The sequence below is a fragment of the Eubalaena glacialis genome, chromosome 4 (genome assembly GCF_028564815.1).
Source record: "Eubalaena glacialis isolate mEubGla1 chromosome 4, mEubGla1.1.hap2.+ XY, whole genome shotgun sequence".
Taxonomy (NCBI): Eukaryota; Metazoa; Chordata; class Mammalia; order Artiodactyla; family Balaenidae; genus Eubalaena; species Eubalaena glacialis.
This window is the reverse complement of record NC_083719.1, coordinates 131,082,731-131,105,858: the sequence shown is the minus strand read 5'-3', so window position 1 is coordinate 131,105,858 and position 23,128 is coordinate 131,082,731. Positions and strand designations below refer to the sequence as shown.

Genomic DNA, 23,128 nt, shown 5'->3' with positions numbered 1-23,128 from the left:
GAGAAATTTCCGTTTTTTAATCCACCCAGTCGATGGTATTCTGTTACAGTAGCCCCAGTGGACTAAGACAAATAGTGACAAGCACTATGGTAAAATTAACAGTTATTATTAGAGTTATTTAGCCCTGACTCTAACCCCAACCCTGGGGGCACCTGCTGTTGTATGGTCAGGGAGCCTCTCTGAAATGGTGACAGCTTAGCTGAGATCTGAATGCCAAGAAGAAACCAATGAAGGGAACATCTGGGGGAAGATATTCTAGGCAGAGGGAAGAACAAGACCAAACGTTTTGAGGTGGGAGCAAGCTTGGTGTGTTTGAGGAACAGCAAGGAGGTCAGGGTGGCTGGGAGGAAGATTGAGGTGGGTGGTGGGTGGTGGGTGATGAGCGTGGACACAGGAAGGAGCAGCTCATAGGGAGTCTTACAGGCTATGGTGGGGAGTATGGATTTTCTTCTAGAATTTTCTTCTAGTGACGGGAGACACTATAGAACATAAGCAGGAGATGACATGCTTTTGAAAGTTCACTCTGGTTGCACTGCTGAGAATGGATCACCTGGGGACAATAGTGGGGAACATCAAATAGTACAAGCAAGAGATGATGGTGTCTTGAAACCGGATGACATCAATGGAGGAAGAGAGTAGTGGATGGATTAGATATATGGTTTTTGAAGTGAAACAAGAGAACTTGCTGATCTATTGGACATTGAGAGTAAGGTAAATTGAGTCCAGGATGAAAGTGATTTTTGTCTTGAGCAAATGACTAGCTGATGGTGCCATTTACTGAGAGAAGATGGTGGAGATAGAAACTGATGTATGCTTTTGTTATCAGGTCAGGGAATCAAAAATTCTGTTTCGGATATATTAATTTTGAGATGCCTTTTAGAGATGCCTGGCCAAGTGGTGATGGCAAGTAAGGAGGTGTTAGATCCACAGGTCTGGAAGAGAGCATTTAGAGCTGGGAATATCAATTTGGAGTCACCAGCGTGAAGATGGTATTTAAAACTTTTTAAAAGTTTTAAATTTAAAAGTCAGTGATGTCTCCAAGGAAGAGAGTGCTGTTGGAAAAGGGGCAGCCACACCTCCCGAGCCCTCACCCCCAAGTCCCACATTAACCAATGTGGTCATATACCACAGCACAACAGTTTCGTCTCCCCTCCCATCCCATTAAACAAACATTTACTGTCTCTTCTATACAAAAGGTGTTATCCTAAGGAATAAGGGGCTACAAATACAGGTAACTAGTACATGATGCCATCTCTCAAGTTGCTCATAAACTTGTAAGGAAAGAGTAACTATAATATAAAAGGTAGAATGTTAGTGTATTTCCAAGAGAGTGGAGGGGTCTTTAAAAGGTAAACTTGGGAAGATAGGCTGGGAGCAGATCATGGAGGGTCAAGAAATTGGATTTTTTTTTTTTTTTTTTTACTGCTAAGACAGCAGGGCACCATTGAAGATTTCTGAGTTCCATGACCAGATTAACACCTTTCCTTCCCTGTCCAAGGCTTATTCATCCTCCTGGTCTGGCTCAAATCTCACCCAATCCACAAGGTATTGTCCACCCTCTGCTACCACTCACTTCTCACCTTTAACTCCTTAAGCTTTTATTATCTAGTGCTAATCCATTTAGCACTTGATGCCACACTGTCTCTTTCAGACGGTTTATTTGCAGGAACATCTTACTTTTTCAACAGGTCTATAAATTCCTTCTAAGCAGCATTCGATTATGTTTCTGTCTCTGGCTCAGGACAGAAACATAATAAGCCCTCAAGCAATGCCTGCTGTTGCTAGTGTCACTTCTTCAGGGGATTCTTCTCTGACCTCTGATGAGATCGGATTCCTTTGTTCCAAGCTCTCAGAGAATCGTTTTCTAGCACACTTCTCAGTTTTTAATTATCTACCCTACATGTGACTTTTTGAATAGGATCTGTCTTCCCATAGGCTGTCAGTTTCCAAAGAGCAGGGACCACCTCTGATTTTGCTCAGGATAGTGTCCCTCGTTTATGTGCAACAAACATCTGTTGAAAAATTGAATAGGCATAGCCTTAGGTGTTCAAAGGGTCAAGGGACTTGAGCAGAGTAGACTCAGGCATGGTCCAACTGCCTGTAGTTTCTGAAAGAGCAATGAAATTCACATGGCAAAACTACCCCTCAGAGGGTGTTCCTCCTGATAAACTTCCCTTCTGCTTAGGGACAAACTCTTTCCCAGGGGGTGGCTCTTCTATGGTGAGGAGGCCCCCCTGAAGGCTGATTTATCATCACTTAGGACACTTGAGTCCTCCTTCTCACACAGCTAAGCAGGAGGCAAAGCAGAGTGTTTCCAACTGTCAGGAAGAAGCAGCACGCTGGTAGCAGCCACGATCATCCAGGCAGATGGAGCAACATATGTATATTTACGTATATATTTCCTAATCAATAGGTTCCAGTGAAAACATGAAAACTCAAGGACATGACTGGAATTTAAGGGGCTCTGAAGGAGTTTGATTCCTTAAAGAAAATTAGGACAATCGAGTTTTGTTTTGTTTTTTTAGCTGCAGATGATTTCAGGACAAAACGAATAGTACTACTGAATGATCAAACTTCCCTCCCTAAATCGGTAAATCTCCTCTTCCAAATTAGGCACTGCTAGCATTTCTTCTAAGAAACACATTTCTGGGGACAGCCAAAAAGAGCTTTGAAATCTTGTAACCTTATTCCCGGCCCCTGCCTGCTTCTCTGACATTCTCCCCTCACAGCCACACAGGCTTATTTCTTCTCTTTCTCCAGTAAGCCAACCTTGTTGTCCCCTAGGAACTTTGTTATTGCTTGCTCATAGCAGGTGGCCAGTACATATCTGATAATGAATAAATAGGTTAAGATAAGCCAATTATGCCCCAGCAGAATCCCATAACTTGTCTGTCTGCTGTTTGAGCCTCGTGTATTGGAGACTATATAAGTGATGGCTTGAAGATTTAACCTAAGATTTAATGCTTCTGATTCTTGCTTTGTTCATGCATGTGTGGACTGAAAAAAATGCACAACGTAAAAGTTGAGAATTATGTTTTATTCGGCGGACATACTGAGGACTTAAGCCTGGGAGACAGCCTTTCAGATGGTTCTGAGGGACTGTTCTGAAGAGGTAAGGGAGTAGCCAGGATATACATGAATTTTTGCAACAAAAAACAGGTAGTCAGAACAGCAAAAGATTACTGTTAATTAAAGAAAAACCAGACACCTCAAGTTAATGAACTTAATACTTCTCTATGTATGGGAAGATGTTAAGAGCCTGGGCTCATCGAAACCATTCCTTTGATGCACACCTTAACTATCTAGGCCGGTATCCTGTTTTTCTCCATCCTGGATCCCCTCAGGGTGCACAGTCAGGGTGGCTGTAATGGCTGATGGCTTGATGGCTGCAACATCCTTTGTTTACTGATATGGTACACAACATTCTTCGTCCACACGTGTGAGTATCTTCAAGGAACATGGTTTGCAACTATATCCACCACACAACCACATTTTGCTCCTGTAATTCAAGTGAAGTTGACCTTGTTGCACATTACCAGTTGCCTACAACTTCCATTCTTCACTTTCTTAATAATAAAACACTTTGGTGCAATGTGTCCAGTGAAAAAATATACAATTTCATCTTCCCAAGCTTTCTTACAGCTACTGCATGTAGTCATGTAACCTAGTTCTGGCAGCTGTATAGTGGAAGTCAGGTGAGGCTTCTGGAAAGCTATCACCTTCTTGATAAAAAGGTACAGACTCAGCTGCTATGTCTTTTGCCCTTTGACTGTCTACCTGTCTCCTTGCCTGGAATGTAGACATGATGCTGAAGGGGAAGCAGCTGTCCTGTGTAGCAGGTGCCGTCAGTGCTCTGCCCATAATCCCTTGACACTCACCATTGCTATATTCATCACAGGCTTCCTACTGAAAGCTCCTGTGACTCTAGCAGAGGGCTTCTGCTGGCTACAGGATCACGCTTAGCCTGTGTGTATGTATGTGGCAGTCAGAAGTGCCAGAGAGTTAGTGACCATGGAAGCAGCCCTCCATGACAGATGGAAGTTGGTGCGTAAACATTTGTGCTCCTTGGCCTTCGGATGGGACAACTTTGAGGCATGAGCTACAGACACTGAGGGCAGATAGAGTGCCCTGAGGTCCCCAGAGGGACTGAACCCCAGCTGCCCACAGCAATAACCCACTCCTTAATGCACCCTGTATTGGCTTTCTTTTCCATCTCACTTCCCTACTCTCCTACCCACCTGGGTTCACCTTCCAAATAAACTGCTTGCACATGAATTCTTGTCTCAGGGACTCCTGGGGGAACCGAATCTAAGACATCTTGCAACTATGCAGATGAAGTCCACATGCTAAGGGTGGAAAGGAATCTAGAAGTCCTTTGATGAAAAAGACTTGAATGGAGCCCCTGATGCCAAACTTGGGCCCCTGCATCAGCCTCAGACTGACTTTCTCTGGACTTGTTATTTGAGAAAAATAAACCTCTTATTTGGGTAGGCCACCACAATCGGGTTTCCAGGGCATGCAGCCAACTGCAGTTGTAACTGGGAGAGATCTGGAGGAAGTTTTAGTTGAGTCCAAATGCAACCAGTCATCAGCTGGACATGGCTGCTAACAAAGCTAACACCATGGCTATGTGATTACCAGCCCCTCACACTATATTGCACGTTACAGCTTGCACAGTGTTTGCTTACATGTCACTATATTTAATCCTCACATTTTGTGAGGTAGGCGTTATCAACTCCACTTTACTTAAGTCCAGAGAGGCTGAGTTCCAATGTTACATGGCTAGTTGGTGGAGTCAGGATTCCAAGTCCAGTGATCTTCTGCCACAGGGAGACAGGGGTTGGTGTTCATTCTAAGGAGCCTGTGGTAATTAAGTAATGAGTTGCACCTCTACTTGTTCTCTTTGCCTGTCTCCTGAGAGCCTGTGCTTTTCCATGCCTGCTTTCACACCCATGGGACTGCAGACATTTGCTTCTACCACTGCTATTCCTCCCAATGCCACACCTCATCACAAACTTTACAAACTAATCACAGATTCCCTAAAACATGTGCTAAATCTTCCTATCTCTAGTCTTTGCTCAAGCTCTCCCTTTCCTAGTAATACTTTACCTCAGAAGTGGGAAACTGCTGTATTTAGGCCTAGTGAGGATGGTCTGGTAACTACATTCTCATGGTAAACTGTGGGCAGGACACCCATCTCAGTATGGCTCATAGCACCAAAAACATATAGATGCTTAGTAAATATTTGTAAAATTCAAATGGGTAGCCATAGTAGAAACCAAATAGACTTCAAATTTACTCCTGTTTAAAATCATTAACATCAAATTCCATGACACATAAAAATGAATGTATCTCTATAGAAGACTTCAGACAAATGAAATATACTCCATTGAACATTTAATACATTACATTCAAGTACAACTTTTTTTTAAAAAAGGACAAAATTATAATGTAAGTATTCATTAATATGGTAACCATTTAAACATCATCTGAACCATATTAAACAACTCACTTACTTTTATGAAATGTGTTGAGAACCTAGGAGTTTATGCATAAGGCTTAGCACTTTTAACATTGCTGGCCTAGGTGACAAAAGACTGTGTTCTCTTAATGGTGATTCAGGAAATCTGATATACTTGTGCTACCGTAGCTAGTGTGCGGAGGCAAGGCTAGCATCCATGACTGGCCGGGCCCTGGAAAATGAGCATTCACGCTCCCATGCTGCTCTGTGACACAGAATACAAAGTCTGATTTAGGGTGTAACTACATGCAGGGCGTGGAGAGGACTGTGCCAAGGGGTTCACTGTGGCTGGAGGACAAAAGGGAAGCTGGGTATTTTGACTTTAAAATACATGGTAAGTGAGGTGAAGAAGCCAGGAGCCTTCTCACAACCATTCCAGGTCAGCGACTCCCAAGATATTTATATCAAGGTAGTTGGTAGGAAATATAAACGCTCACTGGGCCAGACTCAAGAACTAAACTATCAGAACAGATGTGACTCTGAGGACAGGCTTATCAAACTGCCTATAAACTAGTTGCATTATCAGCTCATAAGATGCCTGTCTGTCTGATTTCAGCTGGTAAGGAATCTCTAAAAATGTTCACATGTCTATTTTTGGTAAATTTATTTCACAAAGCCACCATTTCATTTCATAAGGACAGTAAGGTTCATTAAATCACAATACAAGACAAAATTTGTAAATGAGATGACAACTATTTCAAATACAGTTTGTTGAGTAAAGGCATTTTCACTAACCATAAAATCTAGCAAGACAGAAGGATAATTACACTACCACTATCGTCAAAAGACTGTTAGACTGGAGTTTAAGTTCAAAAGGTTAAGGATTTTACAAAAAGATAACATGAGTATTAATTATATACGAAGAGTATTTGATTAGCTACAGAAAATGTTAGTGAGTGTGGTTTTCTTCCTCTGAACAACTAGATTTAGAAAGTAATACCAGCTCCACTTAAATTTTGACCTACTTTAATTCCTTATCAGTGGCACCTTAACCTGGAATACTCAAAGTAATCCAGTTACTTTGGCCACCAAATTAAGTCACCATTACATTCTAAAGTGATTTATCTAGGATACACTGGAGTAGCCTATACTTAATTGTTATATAGTATTGTGCAAACTTATTTTTTTCCCAATATTTCTTGTATTTTTCCAAAGCCCTGTTTCTCAGGATTTTGATCATTAAATATGTCTACATTAAGGTCCCAAACGCCCATGTCTGTTATGAGAACATGTGGGGTAAATCCATTCTCTTTAATGTGACAAGCTACATTCTAAAAATGACCCCAAACCTGCTATATTGGGACAGGTTGCAAGGTGCTATCTAAAGATCTGAGGGGCATTCAGGGGACAGACCTCAGACAAGGGATTTTAAAATTTTTTACATTTTCAAGAGAAACATTCTGGGAAGGGAAAAAGTGTTCTATAATCTAGGGCATGTTCAAGAGCCCTTGCTCTCATACCCAAATGTATGAAAACAGTGTTCTTTAAAGAAATACAGGTCTATGAGCCAAGACAAGCTTTGGCTAAATGACGGGTAGCTTTTGTTTGGCTCTGGAGGTTTCCATGGAAACAGCCTGAGACAGAAAAAGCAGCATTATCATTATCTGTAATACCATCTGATAAAACTGCACATCGATTCATTCATGCTATCCAGAGCAGATGTATTACTTCTGATAAGCCTTCACAAAGGAGAAAGGAGTTCTATCTGGTCACACTTCAAATTTCCTGCCTTCCTCCATTTGAAACCTTGAATTAAAATCCTGATAAAAACCTCCCCCGAACATCTCCCTCAGGAACCTCTGTTCAAGTAATGCTTCAGTAATCAGAAGCCAAATGAAGAAACGTGAAGCACATGGAGTTCCACTGACAAGTTCTTAAAATTATATGACACCAAGCTTACTGTAGCTGAAGAAATTATTCTGAAGAGTATGTACAATTCCATTATATCAGATCTCAGCCAGGCAAGAAATACTGTCCTAAGTGTTTATTATACACAGTTGAATCAGGTGGCATCCCTCATAATTTTTCTCCCTCTGTATGTCTAGATCACCTGTATGTGTGTGTATATATATCCATCTGTATTAGTATCTATATATTTAATATAGTAACACACACCACACACCATTATCTAATCTTATTTCAGGTTAGTGCTTCTCGGAAAGGCCACAAAAGCAGCCCTAGCTCAAAATTCTACACCTGAAGTACACAAAAATAAAAAGCTCAACAATAAAATATAAACAAGACGAACAAGATAAGGAGGCATGCAACCTTTAGCACCGTATTTAAGACCACGGAAGGCAAGAGTGTTGACAGAGGTCTAAAGAGGAATTCAGCTGTGGGTTTTCTCCTGGAATGGGATCCCAAACACAGAACCGTCTCATAGAGTCCAGTACTTTTAAAAAGGGAAGGCCTGAGAAATTCTATGAACAGAAACGTCAAAATCCATTAATTTACCAGACACAGATGATTTGACATTGTTTCTTATTCTAAAAACAATGAAGACATTATTCTTTAGGAACGAACTGTTCACTTTTGGAGAACAGGTGGGAAATCACTGCCTGCTCAACGAGCTAAATGATGCCTCAGTAAGTTAAAAAGACATGATACACCCCCACAAGTTCCAATTTACTCATGGAAAGTAGCTTACTAATGAGCAGTTAGCTCCCTGATATCTGTATAACAATACAGACATGGGCTACACTGGAGACATTCAACCTAGCATATACAACTGTATGCTCCACCAGCAAGACATCCGAAAAACACCCACACCTCTATGCCTAGCATTGGTGTGGGAATCTAAATCACAGAAAGAAGTTTCAGCTTGGTCCTTTCCATAAAAAGGGACTCAAAGTCTAGGGAAGGGTTTATTCAGAAATGGGATGAAGATTCTTTTGGTTTAAAGGTGGTAGGTAAGAAGTTAGAGGGCCAGAAATGACTTTAGGAATCATACAGTGCAAATACCTCATCTTGTTAGTGGGAAAACTGAGGCCTAAAGATAAGTGTCAGCCCTAACAATGGAAGAACCATGACCAGAAGAGAAGCCATGTGATTCTGGGTGTGGTACTTTCCCCATTATGCTGATGTCTCAGGCCCCTTTAAATCTCAACATGTGTCATCTAATCAAGCTCACGGTAAATGACTGAGAAAGATCAGATAGGGAAAACACTGAATTTTTAGAAAGATTTTGGTAATAATTCATGTTCTGATGTGCTTAATATTAGCAAGGGGAAAGTCCTACTTATCTTTTGGTAAAAATGTTATTTCCTGCAGGAAACAGGTTCCTTTTCTGAGAGCCATTTTTGTAGGTACTGGGGTAGCTCACAGCTGGCAGCTTTCATATGCCCCATCTTTGTAGTTAGAGTTCAATTCAGCAGATCCTGTATCATCAGGCTGGCTGAAATGACTGCTGTCTTGAGAATCTGTGTCAATACTTTTGGTCTCTGACTGAAGGTGGACAGAAACCTGAACTGCTATCTCCTGGCCTTGTTCACTCAGGGAACCATCATCCGAATCTCCTCCTGGTGAATTACTCCGGCCCATCTCTGGGTTAATGACAAAGATGCCATCTTGAGCATTCAAGGCAGGTCTCTCTTTAATTCTTTCTCCCATGTCATCAGGGTCATCCACTCGCACAGCCTCAAACATCTCCTCTACAAAGGCCCGACAGTTTAGAATAAGGGGTGGCAGAGGGACGCTTCTTGCCAGTTCTTCAATATAACGAGCAAACTCCATGGTTTTAAACTGTGTGACTTTGGCGAGCTCCAGAGTCTTGGCTGAGGTGATGATGGGGATGCGTTTTGCGATCTCAAAGGCCTTCTGCAGTTTCTCTGCCCCTTCAGTTCGGAAGAATTCATTGATGGCTTTCTCAGTTTTACGAAGATGGCTGCTCATCATGCACAGCCGTGTGACATTCAAGATGAGAGTGATTGTAAAGGCAATCAGGCAAACAACCATGTAGTAGACACTCATGTCTCCCGAGGTGAAGATAACACGCAAGGTGACCGAGTAGGAGGTACGGATCGGAGAGGTGACACAACATGTATAGAGCCCACGGTCAGCAAAGGCTACGTTGGTGATATTCAGGAAGTTATCAGAAACCAACCATTTTCCACCTGATAACCCAACAGAAATAAAAAATTACAGCATAAAGAATACCATTACTAAATATGCCAACTGCCTTATCAATATTCCACCTCTTCATGAGAGTACTTTAAATCAACTCTTCTATTAGGTTCTGCTATTTCCTTAAAAGATGTAAGAAAGGGCAGACTTTTTATGTTCAGAGTCAGAATTTAAACAGCCTGGAACTTAAAAAAGGGAATCAAGATCTTCCTGACACTAATGATTATCATAACTACCTTTTCACCGCTAGATGTAAGAAGCCTTTCAGGGAGACAGGTGTGTCGACATAATGCTAAATGACTAAACTTAAAAAGAAATATGTATGTGTGTGTGTGTGTCTGTATCACAGTCTCTACCGAGACTTTCTCATAAACTAGAAGGATGTGCCTCGGAAATATAAAACAATGGTTATTTATATAACGGGTTATGAGTAATTTTTACTTCCTTTTAAACTGTTTACTTTCAATAATGAACTTATTTATTTAAGACAAAAACTATTTTTAAAAAACCCTACCAATTTAATGCATTTGTTCAATTACTAACTGGCTAATCTGGCATGCCTTGCACATGTTAATTTGTCTTGTTAGAAAAGGTTGGTTGATGATAGTATCTTGTTTTTCTGGCAAGAGTAAATGAAGCACAAGCCAAAAGATATGTTGCACAAGCCAAAAGATATGTTTCACAAGCGAGGCTAAATGACCAGCTTGGGAGAGAGAAAAAAGTTGCCCTTAAGATGCCTAGGCTTGTTTTAAACCTAAAACATGCTGCCTCTCTTCCATACATGAAGGTATCTTCATTCAGGGAATGCGTATACAAAAGCACATGAGTATGAAAAACAAAGCACACTGACCACCCACCGTGATTCAACATCCTTTAATAACCTGGAAAAAAAAAAACAACTTGGCTCTGCCTGCACAATTCTCACCTTTGTGGTAAGTTCTCAGTGTACTCTGTGCTTTAACTATGAAAGCCATTCAAAGATGGGATAGATGGGCTAATGTGCGGTGTAGGTATGAGTCCCAATGCCTAGAGGTGGTGTCCCAGAGGAGGCTGGGTGACTGCTTGTTAAGCACCATTTCAATGTCTAATCTTCCAGATCTCTTTCATCCCTGAGATTCTATGGTTCGGGATTATTTGGGTGGCACATCAATTAGTAAGTACTGTGGATTGTGCCCATTCTTATCATCATAAAAATTTTTCTAAATTCTATAGTTATATTTTTACTAAAGTAAAAATAGGAAAACATGTAGTTATGAATATAGTCATTATTTTATATGCTTCTGTTCTATAAACTTGGAGCTATGAAAAGGATACCCTGTGAATCCACGGTATGATGAACTACATAGACTCCATTCATCAACCACTATAACCACAATCTAAACTCTCTAGCTCACTTGCTGATAATAGCTCAAGATTTATGAACCTTATACTAGACTAAGATGCTCTTTAAACTTCTCACTTGAGATTCATAAAATTTAATATAATTGTCCAGAGCTGCTGCTGCAAGCATCAATGACAGATGTTAGTGGTTTTCAAAGTAAGGGCAAAATAGGAAAATAAAACTGCCATTCCACTTGGCTGGTCTCATCCTAACCTAAGCTTTGTCTATACAGTCAGTCTGTAATAATCACATTGATTAATTCACATCTTAGATGGGTTTGTTAGGACCCTAGAGCCAAAGGAGATAAGAGTCTAGTTCAGTGGATCCAAACAGGGAACCCCAAATCACGTTCAAAATACGTGTTCTGGGCACCACTCTAGAGATTCTGATTTAATAGGTCTATATTCTTAAGAAGCTCTGTTCTTTCTAACATCCAAACTCTTCAATCCCTTGGTGGCCAGTTACTCAGTTTGTAGAAGGTTAAAATGTTTAGCGTATGCTTTAGAAGGAAGCACCATCTGTCTCCTTTTCTGTTTTCCACTCTAATATGAATAGCCAAATATTCTTATATTCCAAGAGATTAGACTATCTTTCTAGCAAAAAATATAAAGGGGCCTTTTCCAAAAAGTGTAGCTTGTGAGGATCCCAGAATTTAATCTTTATGCCATTGATATTTCATGGAGATTTCTTCCTAAGGTGTTTTAACACAAGTAGTCTTCAAAAAAAAATCTTTCTAACAGAACACTAATTAAAGGAAATAGTATTCTGATTAAGATGTGTTCACGGGTTCATAAACAGCAAAATCAAATAAAAACCTGTCAAAAAGTAGACCTTGGTCACATTATTATGATGTTCGTGTGATATTTTTAAGACTGACAGACAAAAAAAATACAAGGGAAACTCTCCTGTTTTCAAGTAAATTAAGGTATAGAATAGAAAGGGCTTATAGAGTTCCTCCTCGGTGCCCTTCTGATTCTGAGGGACAAAGTTTTATGCACAGATCTTTATAACTATTTTAAAAAACATCCTGGATTTCCTCCAACATTTTTTTTTTTTAATAAAGATTTATTGATTGATTGATTGATTGATTGCTATGTTGGGTCTTCGTTTCTGTGCTAGGGTTTTCTCTAGTTGTGGCGAGCGGGGGCCACTCTTCATCGCGGTGCGCGGGCCTCTCACCACCGCGGCCTCTCTTGTTGCGGAGCACAGGCTCCAGACGCGCAGGCTCAGTAGTTGTGGCTCACGGGCCTAGTTGCTCCGCGGCACGTGGGATCTTCCCAGACCAGGGCTCGAACCCGTGTCCCCTGCATTGGCAGGCAGATTCTCAACCACTGTGCCACCAGGGAAGCCCCCTCCAACATTTTTAGTAACTCATTTCTGAGCAAAAAATTTTTACTTATGACTCTAAGTCTAACCCAAATCCTTCTTGCTGTATTCACACAGGGCCAGCACACTGTACTACTCACATTACAGTCTAGGTGAATGGTGCCCCTGGAGTTGTGCAGCGTGTAGCCTGCACAGCTGTATGCAGCAACCCTGATGGAGTCTACCTTGAATGAAGAAGGAAACCAGCTCACCAAGAGGAGAGAAAATAGCTCACCATCATTATGTGAACATCTTTTAAATTTATAACTATTCTCTATTTATTTTCTTCTGGTTAAGTAATTACCATTATTTTGCTTTTTCTGATAGGTATAATACTCCAGGCCTTCCAAAGTTTTAACTATTTACTGTAGTACCTCATCTTAGAGATTTCTTGTTGAATATGCCTTAAAACCAAGAAGAAAGAAGTAATAGGAAATGAGTAACCTTGATTAATTATACTCTAGCATAGTTACCTCTGCCTCTGTTATCCAGCTGCTGTCCTTTTGAGTTGTACCAATAGACGCCTTCATAGTGGTCGACTGTGAGAAGACACTCGATTGAAACACTAGTTCCCTCTCTGGCTATGATGACATCATCACCTGAGTGGGAATCTGCTGAGAGTTCAAAACTTGGGAGAAATGATGCATTGGAAGAACTATGATTTGCTCCCAGTGGGGTCATTTGGTTGAAGCCTACATCTTCCAAAGCAAAAGCAGCTGGCACAGTAACACTCACCACTAAAGTGAATAGACAACAATGTGGCTTCATGGGAAAATGGGAGAAAATCTTGTTTAGAATTGAAGAACTGAAAAGCTTCTATATTATAACAAGAGCACGGTGGGTCATTGATTGCTTGGTATTGGAGTTTTCAAAAAAAATGGTAGATCCAGGTATATTTTGAAGTCTTCAAGATTAAAAGAGATGAGTGGAGACCAACCTAAAAGAAAGCCAGATATAAAGTTTAACCAAGAAAGACTCATAATGGGGTGAAACTCTATGGCCTAAAAATAAATAGATGTGAAACTGATTAGAATAATTGGCATCACCATTAGGGAGTGAAATAGAGAGAACACCACCTAAAAATCCCAACAGAATCGGTAGAAAGAGCACTGAATTGGGAAACGAAAGACCTAGATTCTGGTACTAGCTTTGCTACTAACTAGCTGTAGGTCCTTGGCAAATAGCTGGGCTTGTTCTCTCATGAGTCAAATGAGGGACTGGATGAGACAATCTCTAAGGGCTCTTCTAGTTCTGAACTGCTGTGATTCTATTTCACTCTGACAAACTCCATGCAACAGGGAGCCAATGAAGGTTAAAATATTTAGCTTAATGGTCTTTTATTCCAACCTGCACCATTACCATCTGCTGTTATATCAATAATTTAAATCAACTGGTACATTATAATCATAACCATGGAGCTCAAAATTTGAGTAATTCAAGTACACAGACATATAAGATATAAATAATACAGGGCTACTTGAAGTAGTTTTTTTGTTTTAACATTAGAAAGAAAACTGCACTACTACATGTACATAAATAGTTACCGACTTCTGAGGCTATAGAACCTCCCTCTTGGTCAAGAATGTTAGACAAAAGAATTTTCCTTTAATAATTTCTTCAATACCAAGAAACAAAATTCAGTATATTTAAGTTTGTAAAACACCAGATTTCTAGCTCAAAGTCTATAAAATTAGCTAAAGGAGGAACTGACACCTTAAATGTCTGGTTGGTAGAAATACAGATGTAAACTACAGGGAAGATTGTCAGACACATTTAAAAGAAGAGTAAAATATCATAAATAAAAGCAAAATGATATCCCAGTCTAAGAATCTATGTGATTATGATGAACTTCCTGGTAATTTGATTCCTCTTTTAAAATCAGACTCTTTTTTTACAAATTTATTTATTTTATTTATTTATTTTTGGCTGCGTTGGGTCTTCGTTGCTGCATGCGGGCCTTCTCTAGTTGCAGCGAGCGGGGGCTACTCTTCGTTGCGGTGCACGGGCTTCAGTAGCTGTGTCACGTGGGCTCAGTAGTTGTGTCTCGTGGGCTCCAGAGCGCAGGCTCAGTAGTTGTGGCGCACGGGCTTAGTTGCTCTGCAGCATGTGGGATCTTCCCGGACCAGGGCTCGAACCCGTGCCCCCTGCGTTGGCAGGCAGATTCTTAACCACTGTGCCACCAGGGAAGCCCCTAAAATCAGTGACTCTTAAAGAAATATTTCAAATTCTATTTCTATAAAATATGGGATGAAACACCTAGCTTTATTTCTTATAAGGGCCCAAAATAATTAGCTTTGGAAATGACATTTACTCCCCTGTATACTCACGTGAAAGCTGCTTGATCATACAACATAAAAAGCAATTGATCATTGTTTCCGTTAAACTACTCAAAGTCTAAATTACATTAAGTTGTAAATATCATTTAATCTTCATTAGACCTTGAAAGGATGGTTGGATGATGACAATAATTTTCTCTTTCAAATTTAAGGATGGACTATTTAGAGTAAAACAAAGAACTTCAGAGTTTGCTATACATAATAGATGAACACATGTGCTTGTTTCCATTTCTTTCCAAAACCCCACTAAAATGACACTAAAGGAAACAAAGCACTTAGGCATTGGAGGGGATTATAGAAGTGATCTGATCTAACCTCTTCACTGTGACTTGCCCTTTAAGAGTATACTATACGTTAGCAGGAGAATCCTGGTCTCTATTAGGAGGGAGTGGAGGGTGGAAACAATGGAAATAACATTTATTAAATGACTGAAGTAAGCCAGGCACTGTGCTAGGGCTTGATATATGTAAGCTCCCAACTTTTTCACTACAATTGGCAGATGTGATTTTTGTCCTTTATTCTAGACTCGTGGCTCTCAACAGTGACAGGAAATGAGTGTGCTGAAAAAGTGCTCCAAGTTTTCCCCAGGACTTCCATAAGGAGTATCTGTGGCTTCATCCAAGTTGGCATTTCCCAAATTTCATTCCTCTCTTCTACTGTTATGATTTTTTTTTTTTGCTATATCCATGAACCAAATTTTTATGCTTTTCTTTAAAAAACTCATTTTTCTTTCATACATTTATGTTAAAAGGAAAGTCTGTATCACATGTGTAGATGAAAGTAACTATACACATAAGCACAATGCAAACAAAGTCATATTATTAACTTCTAGAGATACTGCCATCTGTAGAAGGCTCTGAGCTGGAGGCCTGCTCTCTGTGGAGAAAACAAAAACAAAACAAAACAGCTCTTTCCCGGCTGGAACCATGGAGAGTGCAGAAGAGAAGAAAAAGAAGGTTCCTGCTGTGCCAGAAACCCTTAAGAAAAAGTGAAAGAATTTCGCAGAGCTTAAGATCAAGTGCCTGAGGAAGAAATTTGCCCAAAAGATGCTTCGAAAGGCAAGGAGGAAGTTTATCTATGAAAAAGCTAAGCACTATCACAGGGAATACCGGCAGATGCACAGAACTGAAATTCGAATGGCTGGGATGGCAAGAAAAGCTGGCAACTTCCACGTACCCGTGGAACCCAAATTGGCATTTGTCATCAGGATCAGAGGTATCAATGGTGTGAGCCCAAAGGTTCGAAAGGTGTTGCAGCTTCTTCGCCTCCGTCAGATTTTCAATGGCACCTTTGCCATTGAAAGCACGACAAGGCTTCAATTAACATGCTGAGAATTGTGGAACCGTACATTGCATGGGGGTAGCCAAACCTGAAGTCAGTAAGTGAACTGATCTACAAGCGTGTTTATGGCAAAATCAACAAGAAGCGAATTGCCCTGACGGATAACGTGTTGATTGCTCGATCTCTTGGCGAATATGGTATTATCTGCATGGAGGGTCTGATTCATGAGATCTATACTGTCGGAAAACGTTTCAAAGAAGCAAACAACTTCCTGTGGCCCTTCAAATTGTCTTCTCCATGAGGTGGAATGAAGAAAAAGACGACCCATTTTGTAGAAGGTGGAGATGCTGGCAACAGGGAAGACCAGATCAACAGGCTTATTTGAAGGATGAACTAAGGTATCTACCATGATTATTTTTGTAATCTGGTCAGTTAATAAACAGTGACTGCTTTCAAACTGAAAAAAACAAAACAAAACAAACCTCCCAGAGCTCCACTTTATTCTAATACCACCTCATTTCTTATTCTGCCATTCCTTTCCTCCCCACCGCTTCCTACTACAGAGTTTAGAACCTACTATTTTAGACCAGAGGTATACATTTTCATCTATTCAACAGTGTCTACTGAGCACCTACTTTGTGCCAACCTACTCTACCACAGACACTATCTCTGCCTTCATGGAGCTCAGTCGGGTAGAGGACATAGACACTAAGTACATACAAAATACACTAAATGCTACCCAAGGGAAAGTACAGGATGCTACAGGAGCACCCAACATGGAGAGCTAACCATGTCGCAGAAAGCCTCCCTGAGAAAGTAAGGTGTGCAATAGGACCTGAGGATAAATGGGAATCGAGAATGCAAGAGAACCATCTAGGTAAAGGGACAGGGGGCAGGGAAAAAGCAGAGGGGTCACTGGTTAGAAGGTGTTCAGTAAAAAGAGCTACAAGTTGTGGTCAGAGAGTAATGGGTCTGATTCCTGATTCTGGAGGGGAGCAGTTTCGACCAACAGCAAAACTGGAGGTAGACTTTGGGAACTGGAGTGGCAGGTTGAAGTGCGTGAAAGAGATAACTGTCCAAGGTGAAGCAGTCAAAGAACTGAGAGGCTCAAAAAGTGGGGCAGATCACGTATGGGGGTGCTGATGTCCCCCCAGGATCAAGGCAGCTAAGGTAGAAGACACTGGAAATAGAAGAAATGGACTCACTCTCCCTGCTCTGAGATGCAGGAGCTTCAGGGGAATGAACAGCCTCCACGTGACAGGGCTGTGGGGCAACAGTGTCCTGGCAGTGTTACTGCTGTATGGAATCCCTTCTTCATGCAGCTTCCCTGAGCCTCCTCTCAAGGCCTGGCTGTTCCTCCCACATGGATCCAGAGTATACCTGGATGCAGGATGGCTATTCCCTGACCCTTGTAGCCCTCACCATTACACTACTCACCTGGCTCTGGTATATGCTGCTCTGTACTGCCAGGCAGTCTACACCATCTCACCTATGAGCCCTTTAAGCACAGGGACTGTATTTTTTTAATGCTATGTTTCGTAACTAGCACATGTTCAATAAATACTCACTGATAGAGAATAGTTTGAATATAATCAAGTATGTTATGGATCTTTGTAAATTGAAGAATGTTATATGACAGGGATCATAATTATTCAGGCCCACATGCACTTACTAGCACTTGTTATATTCTCTGAGACAAAAAGAGCCAATGTTGTAATCTCGAAAGATCCTAAAGGCATAATGCCTAAATGCATTCCTTGAACCAACCACTAACCCTCAAAGTCTTCATTTACCATCTTGTCCTAGGAGATAATGGTGGGAATAAAAGATTACCAAGTCCAGAGTTTCCAAACCAGGCTGAATATCACAATCACCTAGAGAACTTGTTAAAAATATAGATTACTGGGTTCCACCCCAGACCTACTGACCCAGTGAATAAGAACCTCTGGGTTTGGACCTTGGAATTCATGGTTTTTAATCAGCTCCCCGGGTGATGCTGAGGCAGAGGGTCCATGGACTAGCAAGCACTAATATACTTCCTCATTTCCTCTACAACAGCCCTGCTCCAGACTGTCTGAACACTTCCAATATGAGAGAACTATTACTCAGATTACATTCTGGATTGTTTACCCTGGAACATCATACTTGCAGTCCTCTGATAAAGGCAGGGTAGCAGAGAAGTTCAGAGTACAGACTCTGGAACCAGGTTTCCTGGGCTTGAATCTTGGCTCTGACTCTAACCAGCCTTACGATTTCTGTTAATGATTTAATCTCTCTGTGCCTCAGTCCCCTCAACTTTAAAACAGGGAAAATAATAGCATCTATTTTCACAGGACTTTTGCAAGGTCTGAATGAGACAGTATATAAAAAACACAGAGTCTGGTAATAGTAATCACTGAATAAGCTCTAGATATTATTATTGTTGATGGTCCTTTCAGGTGCTAAAATCTACACCTTACAGCCAAGCCATTATTTAAGATAAATAAAACACTTTTACTTGGAATACCATGCAACCATTTAAAAAACATGGAGTGGGGAGGGGAACCACCACTAGGTAATTTCAGTCTTTAAATTTCACACTCCTCTTTTTCTCATTGCAAATAAATATTTTACAATGATATGGATCAAACAGGAATTGTAAACTGACCTTGGAGCCCAACCATTATATTACATTGTTTTTAATGTGTCCTGAGCTTGTGGTAGAGAGTTTTTGTTGTGATCTACCTAGCCCGTGTTTCCCTTTTTGGAGCCCTGCCTTCTTGGGCCCAGGAGGAAGTCAACCCACTGGCTAAGTAGAATCTTGTTATTGGAATTTGGATTGAGACACCGTGGGTTAGGGCCATCTGAGGAAGAGAAGCCTTATAGGGAGCTGAGGCAATCAGGTCAGAGAAAGGACAACAGGGGTGGAGAAGGGAAAGAGAGAGGAGACAGGAGATGGGGGCTGCTGGTGGTGGGAAGAGCTGCAGAGGGGAAGAGAAAGAGGGACTCACACGTGCTGCTCCGGCTCCTGACAGAATTCTACTTCCTGGCTTCAATATGACTTTTTTTTTTTTTTTTTTAAGAAATAAACGTCTTGGAGATATGTATATGTATAGTTGATTCATTTTGTTATACAGCAGAAACTAACACACTATTGTAAAGCAATTATACTCCAATAAAGATATTAAAAAAAAAGAAATAAACTTCTTTATCTACTTTTATTCAAAATTAAAACCACAAAAATGAAGACTGTGCAAACAATGAAGGAAGTGGAGAAACGGTCAGGTGGGAGAAAAAAGATTGAGATCAGCAAAACCTGGAAGGCAGGGGCAGAAACAGCTAACTATATACAAGAGAAGTACTGAAGAGAAGTGTAATTGTGCTGTGAACACAAAAGAGAAAGGAGGACTTCATGAATTTTAGAAATGCAACTCACTTAAAAGTTTGGGGCTTTGCATAATATCATGCCTGCTATTCTCAATGGAGCAGCTGACATTTTGAGGGCAAGAAGAAAGAGTTCAAAAAGGAAAACCAAAGTGCCACCTTCCTGTAAACAGTTAAAAAGGGCTACGCTATGCTTGTGGGTGAAGTTACTTGGTAGAATGTTTTATTACCTTTCTTCAGCATGAATAGGATAACCGAAAAGTGTGATATTTAAGTTTAATCTAACTCCTTTTTCATCTTTTAGGTACAGTAAAATGTTAGCTTTTCTAGGATCATGAATAATCAGAAATGTAGATGATTTTACCCTCCAGAATCATTCTGGATATTGGCTATATCATTAAAAAAGAAAAAGAAAGAAAGAAAAGAAAAGCGCCTAAGCTATCATCCCTAACAGATTGCCTTGTTGCTGTTCCTGCCAAATTCTGAGAGAAGAAATATTTCCATTCTCTTCCAATTCTCAACAGAAGTAAATAAGGAAGTAATGTGGCTGACTTCCATTCTTGTGGCTCAATATTAAGTTGGCTGAGGAAACAGCTGTTTGCAGAAATAGTTCTGGGATAATTCAAAGGAAGGAAAAACACTGATGCCCAGATGGTACTGGTTTTTGCTCCAAGTATACTGGGATGTTAACGGTTCATTCTCCATAGTTAACTGCGTTCAAGGCTGTATTTACAGCTCATCCACTCTCCTCAGCCTGCACTGTTACACTTGAAAAATGGAGAAGCTTCCTACACGAGGCACACAAATGGTCAGAGTGGCATTCTGAATTGGCAGAGGGGAGAAAAAGGAAATGAAGAGCAGACTGTTAGCACTCCTCTATCCTTTCAGAGAACAAATGTAAAGCTGTTGTGCTTACACTTGACCACTGCTACAGATAACATAAAAAGGTTAGTAATACGCAAGCAGAAATCATCATTTTGAGGGCCATTTTCCAAAAAGCTTCTGAATAGCCCTTACGCTCCCAACAGTATCTCAGAGCCATCACACACCTCATCACTGGCCTTTGGGCACTTGGCTCAAACGTCAGCGTATTTTCTGGCACACTGAGGAACACCTTCTGTATTTGCTGAAGCTGTGCTTCAAACCATGGTTATTTGTTATGCCCTTGACTTTGATCATTTTTGCCATAAGCATTTGCTTATGAAGCTACACAAAGACATTGATATGACAAGCTTAGGCTTATGATCTCCTTGCCCATTTTTTTCTCTATAGTCTGAACCTCCCCCTGCCCCCCACCCTCCCAGTATCTCAAACTCAGTATAACTAAAAAAGAACTCCTCACTCTCACCCTCAGGTCTACCTGTCCAGTATATACATAGTTTGAATGATAGCCACACAATACAATTCTTCCAGTTTTGCAAGATCAAAGTTACAGTGTCATCATGGCTATGTGGTCAGGAGCATGGACTCTGGCGTTAGAATGCCTGATGCGGAACTTCCCTGGTGGTGCAGTGGTTAAGAATCCGCCTGCCAATGCAGGGGACACCGGTTCGATCCCTGGTCCGAGAGGATCTCGCGTGCCTCGGAGCAACTAAGCCCGTGCACCACAACTACTGAGCCTGCGCTCTAGAGCCTGCGAGCCACAACTACCGCGAGCCACAACTACTAGGCGCCTGCGCGCCTACAGCCCGTGCTCCGCAACAAGAGAAGCCACCGCAATAAATCCGCGCACCGCAACGAAGGGTAGCCCCGCTCACTGCAACTAGAGAAAGCCCGCGCGCAGCGACGAAGACCCAACACAGCCAAAAATAAATAAATAAAATAAATTTATAAAAAAAAATAAAGATGCAGATTTCTTGGGCATCTGCATCTTTGCTGTGCATGTAGTTTTAATGACTTACAAATCAAGCCCACGTATCTTTTGATTTTCGTAACCTTACTGTAATTCAGCGATTCTCAAAGTGTGGTGCAGGGGCCTCTTGGGGTCCCTGAGACTTTTTCAAAATGATTTTCGTATTAATACTAGAAAATTATTTGCTCTTTTCACTCTCATTCTCACACAATATGGTGCAGTTTTCCAGAGGCTACATAATGAATGCTATCACAAGAGAGTGAATGCAGAAGAGATATGAGAATCTAGTTGTCTTCTATTAAGCCAGATATTTAAAAAAAACTTGTAACAATGTAAAACAATGCCATTCTTTTCAATAATTTTTTTTTGGAAAATATTCTTCATACAAATGCTATTTATGTTAACATGTAATGAACATATCATTTTAAATAAATTAACAGCTTTTTGAAAAGCTGTTTTGATATATAAAATGGCATATTGAGGAACTCTGGGTGAGGGAGGGTGTCAGGGAGTGCTGGGTGAGGGTGGGTATGAGGGAACTCTGGGCAAGGGAAGGGGTGAGGGGGAAAAATGGCATATTGATAGATATAAGCACACAAACAAAAACTCTCTGCCGTTCTCAATAAGTTTTAAAAGTGTCAAGGGATCCTAAGAACAAAAAGTTTGAACACTTTTTATTATAATTATTATCAGCAGTATTTTAAGGATAAGACAGTTAAGTGGCTTACCAAGGTTCTATTCTTAAAACCCCAATTCTATGCATTTCCATTACAACAGAAAATCAGAGGAAAACACCTATTTTATACTTAAAGTGTTCTAGTTTTTTTTGGGAATAGGCGTTTTTAACATGCTCCCAGGTGATACTGATGCCCTTAAATTTAGAGAAACACCATCAAAGCAAAGGAAACCATCTGAAGAGTTTTAGGAAGTGACAATTATTATGTAGAGACATTAAAATGGTCATTCTGAAAGCATTAAATGGAGTTGGAAGACGCGGGTTCTTAAAAGGCCAGGTGCCTTCACCTCTCTGGGACTTAGTTTTTCACATCTCTACAGGGAGGGTGTCTCTAATGCTTTTCTGGCTGTCAGTTTGGGTTTCATGCATTCCACTGTCCAAGGGCAACTGAAGAGGTGCATCTTTCTGATGAAGGGTCAGGAGTAACCTAAAGTCATAAATCACAGCATGCCACTCTTGGGCACAGAAACCTTCAGTGCTTTTCCATTGCTTTCCAAATAAAAGTCAAAATCCTTGTCCTGGCTCATAGCCCCTACAAGGGTTGGCCAGTTTAAGTCTCTGCTCTCATCTTCCTCTTTTTGCTCCACGCACAGTAGCCTTTTTCCTCTTCCTTGACCTGGCTCGGTTTGTTCCCACAATAAGGCGTTTGCACTTGCTATTCCTTCTGCTTCTAATACCCTTCACCAGATCTTCAAAAGGTTTGCTCCCTCGCTTCGTTCCGTCACTTTATTCTGCTTAATTTTCTTTAAAGCACTCACTACAGTCTTAGATAATCGTGTTTGTTTGTTGACCTGTTTATAGTCGGTCTCCTCCGCTAGGCTGTCAACTACTTGTGAACAAAGCCACAGTCGCTCGTAAACCAGTGTGTCCCAAACGCCCAGAGGAGTGCCTGGCAGGTATGTGGAGCTCCGTAAATATACGATGGCCGAACTCCTGCAGCCCAGGCCAGGCTTGCAAAAGGGCAGCGGATACCCCACCGTCCGTCACCTCGTACCCCAACCCACCGGCTCAAATCCACGCCTCGGCACCGCTAGTAACCCACCCCCACCCCCGCCCCACCCCAGCCCTCGACAACGACCGCGAACTAGCCCTCACTCACCAGATCCTCGCCGAGCTTCTTCCGGCTGGAGCGGCTGCTTGACCCGGAAGTTCTCTCGGGTAGGCAAGGCCT

At 41.1% G+C, this 23,128-nt stretch overlaps 1 protein-coding gene and 1 pseudogene across 1 annotated transcript; one reads left to right on the top strand and one right to left on the bottom strand.

The window, feature by feature from the left end:
* Positions 1-5,389: 5,389 nt before the first annotated feature.
* Positions 5,390-23,096, bottom strand: MFAP3 (microfibril associated protein 3). Its single transcript, XM_061189894.1, has 3 exons — positions 23,057-23,096; positions 12,863-13,326; positions 5,390-9,633 (listed from the first exon to the last, which is right to left on the bottom strand). Exons 2-3 carry the CDS (start codon positions 13,155-13,157, stop codon positions 8,840-8,842), a joined length of 1,089 nt encoding a protein of 362 aa, XP_061045877.1. The 5' UTR covers positions 13,158-13,326; positions 23,057-23,096; the 3' UTR covers positions 5,390-8,839.
* On the top strand, positions 15,652-16,403 carry LOC133090091 (large ribosomal subunit protein uL30-like; annotated as a pseudogene).
* Positions 23,097-23,128: the final 32 nt, after the last annotated feature.

Excerpts from the sequence above, each read along its gene's own strand:
- MFAP3 (XM_061189894.1), bottom strand. The coding sequence starts at position 13,157 with ATGAAGCCACATTGTTGTCTATTCACTTTAGTGGTGAGTGTTACTGTG. Across the intron at positions 9,634-12,862 it reads GCTGGATAACAGAGGCAGAG|GTGGAAAATGGTTGGTTTCT; the intron begins GTAACTATGCTA and ends TTGGGTTATCAG.